Here is an 11,010-nt window from a genome sequence, read left to right as displayed (position 1 = left end):
TTTTCTTTTATCGATATGAATAAGAAGAAATCGGTAAGTATCGAAAATTCTAAAAAAGTAGGCAAGAGCAGGCAGGCAGGGTGGCGGAGAGTAGTGAGAGCAAATCATTTAATAGATATCCAATTCCACATCATTTACAGCAATGGCAAAACATTATTACCGCAATTTCTTTATCCTTTCACTCAAGTATCCATAGCAGCAAATACTCCAAAGTTTCCAAATGCAATACTATTTCTGCACATATACTCCAAGGCCATGATTTAATTATGATTAAATTATATTTAACGAATCAATTTTGCAACTTTTTAAATCTTAATTTTGCATGGCATATAAAAATTCGTAAGGCAAAGTTGTACAGTTCAATATATACGAGCAGTAGTGTGCATTTGGCTAAAATTGGCAGATCCCTTGTAATTTTTTCATTTTTTAAATAATATTATTACTATTCATTAAATAATATACGTATCTATAATGAACGATAAAAAGTTATAGACGATTAAATGTTAATAAAAAAAAAAAAAAAAAGAAATATTAGTTATGAAAAATCTTATTTTCTCATGATGTACGTTAAACTTCTTTTCGCTATATTTTCTCCAGTTCCTTTATAAGAAACTTAAAAAAGTACACAAAAAAAATAATATATACGTAAAAAAACTTATTCAAAACTATAAAATATGCGTAATACCCCAGATTTAAATAAAATAGAAGTTGCGTATATAAATACTTTAGACTACGATTCGTTATAGCTTGATTCAAATTTCGTTCGCGATTCAATTTCATGTTATATAAAGTTTGCAGTAACGCTTTTGTTGGTGAGTAATGGGTAATGTTTCTGAAAACGATTACAAACTGTAGAACTAAAGTATACTATACAAATGGTATTGCACAACTTGATCTGCAATAGTAGTTGTTGTCTATATACAGGTCGCTGCGTAGATTGGATAGAAATGTAGTCATCAGGATGGGCAGCTGATTGGCCCGCAGTTCAGATTGGCAATGCGGTGTAGATCTTTTATGTGCATTCACGAAGATGACGATGACTGTGAACATGGAAGTGCAAAATAGAATGTCACATAATTTTTGCCTTCGTCTGGCCGATAACTTTCATTAACTGTAATTTACAGATTGCACAATATATTTGCACATGCAAGAGATTTATTCAGTGCCAATTGGTAATATTATCATGCAACTATCTTTTTTTTATGTGTATGCACATTTTCTGTGCTAACAATCATTGTAGATTTAAGTTTCAATATATATTTATCATTTAGATACTGAGTACTCATTCCCCGGAATTTTTACACTTGTTTAAATATGACCAAATGTTTGTTTTTGTTACTAGTATAGACAAATCAATTGTCACTGTTACGTCTTTGAACAATTCATTGAACAAGACTAACTTCATTGAATTCATGTAAACACAATATAACTTAAGATCATTTTACAAGGACTGGGTATTATTAATACCTGCCACGACCAGCTGGGGAACGACTTCGATACCTCGATGTGCCAGTGCCTTTGTTGGTATAATAATCAGCATTTGGATCTCCGCTATTATAGACATCTTGTGTATATCCATCTCGCGTAACATACCCACTGGCACGATTGGTCATATAATCTTCTCCATAGTAGTCTCTACTCCTACTTCCACCACCCTTGCCTGCATAATAACCTCCATAATCTGCATACATATTATTTCCTCTGTAATTGAATGCGATGGAGGCAGCAGACCCATAGCCCCTAGCTGCACCACCTCGACTTCCTCTGAATCCTCCCATACCACCCCTACCTCCACCACGACCTCTACCCCGTGAAATTTCCACCCTTAACTTAGCACCCATAATCTCTGTGCCATTCATACTGCTGCAAGCAAGCTCTGCCTCGTTCATATTTAAAAATTCGATAAATGCAAAACCTGGCGGGTTAAATGCAACCCAAACTTTGTTAAGCTTGCCGTACTTTTCGAATTCTGTCTGGAGATCTTCCTTTTTAATGCTTTCGTTTAATCCGCCGACATAAACGCGCGTATACCCTTCTGGTGTCATTTTTTACCTAAAAATTCAGAGGTACACAAAACTCTTTTTACACACTTCGGTTTGAAAATTCGATTAATATATTTAATATAAAACCGCTACGAAAAGATGGTGGTACGTATTTTAATTTAAATTTATCGTTAAAAATGATCGGTGAAACTGTAATTCGATGTATTAAGACGATAAATGTTCGCAATGGATCCTTTTATAAACTGTAGAAACAAATCTTGAATAGCAACACATCAAAGGCTTGCGCGCCAATGTCTTCGACGATAGTTATTAACTTCACGATAGTTATACTTACTTATATTTTAGTTTCCCTCGTAACTTTCGTTTCTTGGCTGAATTTTTCGAGAAATTTAGTAGAAAAAGAATATCCAGTACGCTGTTACTATGATACAATCAATAGGCGAGAATCAACCGGGGTTCACAGTGCACAGAAACTGCATCCGATGTCTTGGCGTCTCCAACCCAGACGCCAAATGTACGTACAGTCTGCTCGGATGAATTAATCTATCTCCAGCATAATGTCATGAGTAGGTTTTTTCCCTATTTGAAATTCCTCTCCATAAAGAGGATGAAATAATTATTTCTAAATTGGCCGAATTCTTTAACATTCTAATAAACAAAGCCTTTTCATTGAATATATATTCTATTCATGAAGAACGATCTATCTGAGCAAACCGTACTTATGCTTTTTCGTAAAATGCTAATTTTATCGAAAACAGTACAAATATAGTAGATAAAACAATAACTAGTTAGAACTTTTAATAAACTCCGGGATTTTCTTCTCATATTTTTTTGTAAAATAGATGCTACAACACTGAAAATATTTTTCATTGTTCTACTTGATTTATTGTTGTTTTAATACGTTATTTGTTAAATAATCACGGATTGTTCCAAAAAATCTATACCCATCCTCTCGATTTATTCCCCTAACTATCAATTAATATACGTACAGAATTAAACTAGAACTCTAGGTGTGATTTATCATAAATATATTGTTATTTGAAATTTATATATATTCCATAATATTATATAAATATTTTATTTTGAGTCATTCTACTTAAATAACTGTTGATTTAATACGGTATTTGTTAAATAAACACGAACTGTTACAAAAAGTCTACTTCCCTAACTTTCAATTAGTACATGTAAGATTATAATAGGACTAGATGTGATTTATAATAAATGACTAATAGAGTTTATTTAAAATTTATGTTATATTATATAGTGATTATATAAATATCTTATACCGTTAAATTAGTTCACCGATCGCTGTATAATGACACGTTTGCACAATATGTATTATGTTATGTATAAAAGATGGTAGATGTATTATATACATACATACATATATAGTTTGACGAAGATGGCAGTTTAAACGATATTGACAATGTTATTTGGATAACAGTAACATTATTAACAGGAATGTCATAATTAAATTGGAGAGCTGTTGTATATTGACATGATTTATTGTTAAACAACAAATGGAAATTACCTGACCTTTTTAATATAAGAGTGTACAAATTTATTTGCCAAAAATTTTTGACATTTTCTTATTTAAGTTAACAATGGATTTAATTGAAATGCAACGATACGATATTCTCATCCAAGAAATAGAAGGCATAGACGATTACTTGGGACCAACTTTTCGGTATGTCAATTTAATTACAAAGTTCGCCGTTTATCAAAAATTTCGTTAAAAGACGCGCTTTCGGGGTATCATCCCTTCACGCAGATGCAATATTTATCGCGCATATGCGCACTAGAAGGGTTGAGAACGCGGGTGGACACCCCCGTGTTAGAATAAAGAGAAGTAGAATTGGGATACTATTATGTCAAGGTTGTCAACTAACCAAGTTGGCAATCTATTGTCAACTATGGTTCCAAAGCACGAATACCTGCTGTATGAGATAGAATCTACAGATACTAATAGTATAGGCCTTGTTTTCAGGTATCACCATTGTCAGGCATTTACTGAAGGGAGAAAGCTTCAAAGTGAAAAATAAAAATCAATATAAGTATTGTTACTTTTACTCCTTTTTTTTTTTTTTATAGAGCAATTTACGATGGCCACGAACATCAAAAGTTCATGGAGAAACTTGATGAGCGTATCAAGGCACATGACAAAGATATTGAAAGAATGTGCAATCATCATTATCAAGGTTTTATTGATTCAATCAGAGAACTTTTGCAAGTTCGATCCCAAGCACAACAGCTTAATGTCAGTCTATATCTTGAGATTGATTCTTTAGGTGAAATAGAAATGTATGATTTTATAAAATATCTTTTTTATAGGCTGAAATACTGGAACTTGATAAACGTATTACTGCCACTGCTACCAAAGTAATAGAAAAAGGAGAAGAACTTGTTAAAGCACGCAAAGTAGAAAGTAATATGGCTGCTGCAGTGGATAGTCTTACTATGTGTCTTCCTGTTTTAGCTGCCTATGCAAAGTTGCAAAAACAGTTGAAAGACAAGCGTTATTATCCAGCTTTAAGGACATTGGAGCAGCTAGAACATCATGACTTACCAAAAGTAACAAATTACAGATTTTCTTCACAAATTACTCAACAAATACCGCAGTGAGTAATGTCACAAGATAAAAGACTATTTATTTTTACAGCAGAATGTAACTAGAGAGTAATTTACACAGACATATTAAGTGACATTAACTGACTGATAGATTACAATAATTTTAGACTACGTGAAAATATAAAGGATGCTTCCATGTCTGATTTAAGAGACTTTTTAGAAAATATTAGGAAATATTCACCAAAAATTGGAGAAGTTGCTATGAGACATGTAAGTAAGATTCGAGGAATTCTTTTTGTAAAGATATAATTTTAATTTTTATTCATACATACAGTACATTGATCCATTTTTTGCTATTAGACACAAGAACAATTAACTGTTGAAGCAGAAATTATTGGTAGAAAGAAGAGGAGATCTCATACAACAAATTCTTTATCAAATGAGTCAGAAGAAGAATTAAGTGCTCAAGACTTAATGGATTTCAGTCCTGTTTATCGCTGTATGCATATTTATACCGTGCTTCGTGAAGGGGAAACGTTTAAAGCGTACTATAGACAGCAAAGAAAACAGCAAGCTAGATTAGTTTTACAATCGCCTATTAATATGGTAAATATTAGTAAGTAATTATTAGTGCAGTAACTATTCTATATTATTAATTAAATTTTTCACTTTATGTTTCCAGCATGAGAGTATAACTGGTTATCAAACATATTTACAAGGCATAGTAGGATTTTTTGTAGTAGAAGATCATATTTTAAATACCGGCAATGGTTTAGCTACGCGCGCTTATTTAGATGAGCTATGGCAAATGGCACTATCAAAAATCGTGAATGCATTGCGCACCCATTCCGTAAGTAATATCAAAATTATTCTCGAGTATTTTATATGATCAAATATTATAATTTTTTAGGCCTACTGTACGGATGCGACACTCATCCTAAAAATAAAAAATCTTATAATGCTATTTAATACAACATTAAGGGTAAGTAACTTAGTGCATTGTAAATATGTTACTAGTATTTTCTAATTATTTCTTTTTTTGGGGGGGCGGAACAAGAATTATGGCTATACTGTAGGACAACTTTGGGATTTATTACAAGAAATTCGAGTGCATTATAATGAAGTTCTAATGCAACATTGGGTTCAAGTGTTTAGAGACATTTTGGATGAAGATAGTTTCTTACCAATTCAGGTATATTGTTTTGTTATAAGAGATTTTATACTTTATGTACACTGGTATATTTTAGGTCACAACGCAAGAAGAATATGATAATGTTCTTGGTTTGTTTCCGTACCACGACGAGGAATTACAAAAAGTAGATTTTCCAAAAAAATTTCCATTCTCGGATATGGTACCGAAAGTCTATCAACAAGTAAAAGAATTCATTTATGCTTGTTTAAAATTTTCGGAAGACTTAAATTTTACTCAAACTGAAATAGATGAAATGATATGCAAGTCGACAAATTTATTACTAACGAGAACATTTAGTGGATGCTTGTCGTCATTATTTCGAAAACCATCATTGGCTCTTTTACAAGTTGTTCAAATTATAATAAATACCGGTTATCTTGAAAAATCTACGAAATATTTGGAAGAATTTATGTCTAATATTACAGGGTAAGTTAACTAAATAAATTATGAGTATTTATTTTATTGTAATATCGTCTAAATGATATTGTAGAACACCACATGAAGGACAGTTGAGTTGTATGGGTGTTGAATCAGCTATGTTTAGAGTTGCAAGGGACGATGCTGAAAAACAAATCTGCGAGAAATTAAAGAATAAACTTGATGAATTTTTAGAATTAGAAAACTACGATTGGAATTTGGCAGAACCTCAAGGGCACGCGTCTGGCTTTATTACCGATCTCATAGCGTTCTTGCAAAGTACTTTTACTTGTTTTACCAATTTACCGGTACATATTTATCATATTATAACAACTTATCAATTTTGTATTCTTGTAAATATTTCATAAAAATCAAAGCGAATTTATATTCTAGGATGAGGTTGCGCAAGTTGCGTGTCAATCTGCCTGTTCTCATATAGCGAAATCTATATTAGGAATAATAATTAGTGATGATGTGAAACAAATATCTATGGGTGCTCTTCAACAAGTCAATTTAGATACAATACAATGCGAACGTACGTATTTCTGACTTTTATTCTTAAATAAGATGTACAATATATGGTTACAAAATATTTTGTGGTGATATTGAATTGATTCGAACATAAATTAGAAAAAATCTTTTAATCTTTAGAATTTGCTGCCTCGGAACCTGTTTCTGGTTTACCCGAAGGTATCCTACTTCAATATTTTGCACAATTAAGACAATTACTAGACTTATTTATGAGTTGGGACTGGCCTACTTATTTTCACGACTATGGCCATGAATCAAGTAAATATCATCTGGTTTCTCCAAACATGGCTGTGCTTTTGTTAGAGAAGTATGTACCATGCCTTTTTATTCCATGTGATACTGTACTATATTATCAATATCTACATTTTAGACGTATTATACTTACAGATTAAAAGAATCTGACAAAAAGACAGTATTTTCTGTATTAAAGAAAAGTGAGCGGGATAAAAAAAAGCTTCTGGAGACTGTGTTGAAACAGTTACGTCAATTAGCACAAACTACACAACAGTAAATGAAGATAAAGTCAGTATGTACATACCTCAGGAAGAGATTGTAAATACATAATCTTTAATATATATAAATATGCTTACAGCATAATTATTTAGAAACATATTATAATAAAATGATTGTGACAAAATTTTCATTGATCAGTCATATATGCTTCCTGATATTGTCATGATACGATGATTATTAATATAGTAGCTTATCTGCTACATTATGGCTTACACTTTATTGTGCTTATTTTATGGTATCAACTTCTCGATGCTCGATTATGTTGCAATTACCCCCTTTTTTTTTTTGTTATTATTAACCATTTCATGAAATATTGAATTTCAGGCAATAGAATATATTACATCACATAAATTCCCATTACACTTATTATTTTAATTGTTTTCCTCCTAAATTGGCATTATTATTTTACATTTAAATGAGTTACATATTGTACAATAATTGTACAGTGGATAAAGTATGATGTATAAAGTCCCAATTCCTAAGTCTTACAGATGTAATTATCTTCAGAATTAAATATTTAAAAAATTAATATAATTCTTTAAAGTTATCCGAATTTTCACACTGATTTAATGATGCTGAACATTTATATCGAAATATAAAGTAAATACATATGTGGATAGATAATCATATTATGAGTAATAAAATAGATTAAATACAAATCAACAATAATTCTTGTAAAGTAATACCAAGAGCTTAGAGTTCGATTCGTGAATCAATTCGATAAGTATTTAATAGAGGTAAAACAAATTAATAATATGCATATATAGACCAATTATGATGCATGTGGCACAATTTAATTGGTGATGTATAATAGTTTTGACTAATCATCAATATTGTCGGGATCCACATCATCAGGTAGCATGGAATACTTGTTGGAAGCTACGAAATTCTGAAACAGAAAGAAATTATTTATAATTATCGTGATTAGGATTAATTAAAAGAATCTCCCACTTACTGGAGCTTGTTCATCCTTTGCCTTTGGCATCCTACTGACATCGTCTTTCTCTCTATCTCGTCGATCTCTGCAAATATAATGCAATTAAAACACATACGTTATACATTAATACTACCTTCTTCTATGGTCTTATTACCTATCTCCACCCCGAGTATCATTTGATCTTGGGGGACCTCTAGAAGATGGTCGTCCGCCGCGAGAAGAGGGCTGACCTTTAGAGTCTCCATATTGATCTAAATTGTACAGAAAGCATTGTACCATATCATAAATTATTTTAGCTCAGTTTAGTTATAATTACCACTCAAATTTACCAGAATAAGCAGGTTGATTTCGTGGTGCTGATCTTTCATTTCGTCGACTTCTGTCATCTTCGGATCGCCAAGTCTGCCGACCCCTCTCTCTTTCTTCCCGGCCCTCCTAATAAGAGTAACAAATACATGGTAAATAAAATCATGTGACATATGACACGTTAGACAATTTTACATGATGAACTTACCCCATTACGTTTACCCCAAGTACCCTCTTTAGAACCGCGTTTTTCTGAATCTCTAAAAAGACAACTAATTGTTAAATATGTTAAGATGAATTATATTCAAGTATTCAAGCGATTTTCCAGTTTTCCGTACCCATCTTCTTTGGATTTTGATTCGGCGTACGACTTCGCAAGACGTTCCTCTATTTCTCTTTCTCTAGCAGTGGTATCTACAGGTCTTGCAGCACCAAATATATTTGTGGAGGAAACTGGTGTAGCTGCAGATTGTTGTTCTTCTTTTGCAACAATAGGCTCAATAGGCTTTGTACGAGGCTGTAGCTGCAATTTCGGCCTAGTCCTCAATTCAGCTATAATATTCAATATCTTTTAGTAGTTAAAGAGTAGAGTTTTTTATACATTTTATTTATTATAAGAAGAAATAACACTCACATTTATTTTCTGTAGGGGGCTTTGCTTGCCTGCGTTGACCATCACGATCCCAATCAGAATCTCCATAATTACGACGCGGGCCGAAACTACTTCCTCTGTCTCCCCCATCTCGATCTCTGCTACCTTTATCATAGCGAGACCATTCTCTATCTTTGTCTTCATCTCTGAAACCACCTCTGTCTCTGAATGTTGGCCTTGTTCTGTCACTACTTTCACGCCAAGCACCAGGTTTATTATCATAGTCAGAACCTAGTTGAGTATTAATTGTATAATTTTCTCTCAATTAATTACACGCGTATAATGAGAATCATCATATATAAGCATACTTTCACGGTCATCTCTTCGGTCTCTGTTATCATACCGACTCCGGTACGAATCTCCTTCTGATGTTAGATTTTCGTCTCGTGGCCCGCTTCTCCAATCTCCGGATGTACGTTCAGGATCATAATCATTGTCTCTACGATTATCTCGACCCATTCGACCGCCACGACGATCATCATTAACACTATTTGAAACATCAATTCGTACCCTCCTAGTTTTCATAGGCTAGGAAAGTAAAAATTCATACACAATTATGTTATTGTAAAATACTCCAAATTGAAAACTGTAGAAACTTACTGTATTAGATAAACAAAGAGCATCAATTAAACTTTGACGATCTTCAAATTCAACATATCCATATCCTTTGAGTTTATTGGAATCTTTTGGCAAGCGTATGTTAGAAATCTAAAAGATAGTAATGATAATCCAAGTTTAAATGAGCTACATACTGTACAATAGTGTAAATAGTAAATATAAATTCTCTAGTATTACTTAATAAAGATAAATAGATAAAAACACTAACCTTCATGTTTGCAAAAAATTCTGTCAAATATGCTTCATCTACCTCATAAGGAAGATTAGAGAGATATGCTACATAAGGTGGATTAGAAGGGATATCTTCATCTGCAACACGTGGACCTCTTGCAGCTCTTGGAGCAGTTGGCAGAATCACTGGTTCTTTGCTACTTCTTGATGAGAATCCATCTGCCAAATAATAATACTTGACATTTTTTGCAGCAATTTATAATTTTTAAATACTTTAAGCATGTTAGGCATTCATCTATATCTCATAGATGAATATACACACACACACATACACACACACACGCACGCACGCACGCACGTATGTATATATATGCATATACATGTACACATTCGCGCGCGCGCGCGTACACGCACGCACGCACGCACGCACACAAATGTATCAGCTAAAATGAGACCTTAAAGATCAAAGCATAAAAAAAAAGGAAGGAATCTATAAATTTATTTTACCATGCTCTTCTTCCATTTCTTCAATCCAGCTGCTCAATGGTTTAACTGGCACAGTGGGTGTTGCACCCCCATCAGCAAGGAATGACATTAAATCGACAGTTTTGCACTTCTTCTTTTTCCCTTTTTTGCCTTATAGAAATAGATACACGTAAAAATTAGCATTTTTAATAGGAATATTTAATATATAAAAGTGCAATATTGATAGCACGCTGCGTTTCGCGGAAAGTTTGGTTATGTCGTGTAAAAAATGGTAAAATTCCAACAATATCAAGGTGTCTTATATCGAAAATATTCTCGAACAAACGAAATAATAGCAGTTTAATTTTATTCTATGGGATAGTTTACCTGAAGACATGGTTATGACTTGAATTTAAAGCAATGCAAATCAAATCCGCGTTCCAATAGGCCACACGACCAACCTCAGGATCCATAAGGCATGAAACACGTTTTAGAAAGATGCAAGTCGACCAACCTTGTACACTTGTACGTCACAAAGTCAGTTTGAAGGTTTGCGCATTTCTACAAATATTCTATGCAAACGAAATATACAAATAATTTTATATTGTTTGGCAGTTATATCTATCCATTTCTATTG

General features: G+C 32.8%; 4 protein-coding genes across 5 annotated transcripts in view; 1 reads left to right on the top strand and 3 right to left on the bottom strand.

Annotated features, from left to right (window-relative positions):
- LOC126914501 (NEDD8-activating enzyme E1 catalytic subunit) overlaps positions 1-11,010 on the bottom strand; it is a 41,710-nt gene that overhangs the window by 23,298 nt on the left and 7,402 nt on the right. The window lies entirely within an intron of this gene.
- LOC126914534 (RNA-binding protein Rsf1-like) lies at positions 92-2,534 on the bottom strand. Its single transcript, XM_050718607.1, has 3 exons — positions 2,338-2,534; positions 1,468-2,052; positions 92-1,040 (listed from the first exon to the last, which is right to left on the bottom strand). Exons 2-3 carry the CDS (start codon positions 2,043-2,045, stop codon positions 1,013-1,015), a joined length of 606 nt encoding a protein of 201 aa, XP_050574564.1. The 5' UTR covers positions 2,046-2,052; positions 2,338-2,534; the 3' UTR covers positions 92-1,012.
- LOC126914510 (exocyst complex component 6) lies at positions 3,421-7,348 on the top strand. Of its 2 annotated transcripts, none has more exons than XM_050718557.1 (13): positions 3,421-3,690; positions 4,095-4,260; positions 4,335-4,621; positions 4,739-4,841; positions 4,932-5,177; positions 5,254-5,421; positions 5,482-5,553; positions 5,629-5,763; positions 5,819-6,189; positions 6,254-6,488; positions 6,574-6,715; positions 6,832-7,018; positions 7,099-7,348. In XM_050718557.1, exons 1-13 carry the CDS (start codon positions 3,608-3,610, stop codon positions 7,220-7,222), a joined length of 2,319 nt encoding a protein of 772 aa, XP_050574514.1. In that variant the 5' UTR covers positions 3,421-3,607; the 3' UTR covers positions 7,223-7,348. The 2 variants fall into 2 exon arrangements, with proteins under 2 accessions (XP_050574514.1, XP_050574513.1); XM_050718556.1 differs by lacking the exon at positions 3,421-3,690 and adding an exon at positions 3,842-3,990.
- Positions 6,717-10,928, bottom strand: LOC126914517 (eukaryotic translation initiation factor 4B). Its single transcript, XM_050718570.1, has 12 exons — positions 10,761-10,928; positions 10,416-10,544; positions 9,946-10,127; positions 9,720-9,827; positions 9,428-9,647; positions 9,102-9,350; positions 8,806-9,019; positions 8,676-8,727; positions 8,491-8,596; positions 8,316-8,412; positions 8,180-8,246; positions 6,717-8,113 (listed from the first exon to the last, which is right to left on the bottom strand). Exons 1-12 carry the CDS (start codon positions 10,768-10,770, stop codon positions 8,045-8,047), a joined length of 1,503 nt encoding a protein of 500 aa, XP_050574527.1. The 5' UTR covers positions 10,771-10,928; the 3' UTR covers positions 6,717-8,044.

This window comes from Bombus affinis, chromosome 3, assembly GCF_024516045.1.
Source record: "Bombus affinis isolate iyBomAffi1 chromosome 3, iyBomAffi1.2, whole genome shotgun sequence".
NCBI lineage: Eukaryota > Metazoa > Arthropoda > Insecta > Hymenoptera > Apidae > Bombus > Bombus affinis.
Note: the sequence above shows the minus strand (reverse complement) of the source record. Positions and strands in the feature narration are given on the sequence as shown.

Bases quoted from the DNA above. Each gene is read 5' to 3' on its own strand.
- LOC126914534 (XM_050718607.1), bottom strand. From the start codon at position 2,045: ATGACACCAGAAGGGTATACGCGCGTTTATGTCGGCGGATTAAACGAA. The intron at 1,041-1,467 runs GTATTAATAATA...CCATGTTCACAG, and splicing joins TCCCCAGCTGGTCGTGGCAG to TCATCGTCATCTTCGTGAAT.
- LOC126914510 (XM_050718556.1), top strand. From the start codon at position 3,872: ATGTCAAGGTTGTCAACTAACCAAGTTGGCAATCTATTGTCAACTATG. The intron at 5,178-5,253 runs GTAAATATTAGT...TTATGTTTCCAG, and splicing joins TACAATCGCCTATTAATATG to CATGAGAGTATAACTGGTTA. The intron at 6,190-6,253 runs GTAAGTTAACTA...ATGATATTGTAG, and splicing joins TTTATGTCTAATATTACAGG to AACACCACATGAAGGACAGT.
- LOC126914517 (XM_050718570.1), bottom strand. The intron at 9,828-9,945 runs GTTAGTGTTTTT...ACTATCTTTTAG, and splicing joins AATTTTTTGCAAACATGAAG to ATTTCTAACATACGCTTGCC. The intron at 9,020-9,101 runs GTGAGTGTTATT...TGAATATTATAG, and splicing joins GCCCCCTACAGAAAATAAAT to CTGAATTGAGGACTAGGCCG.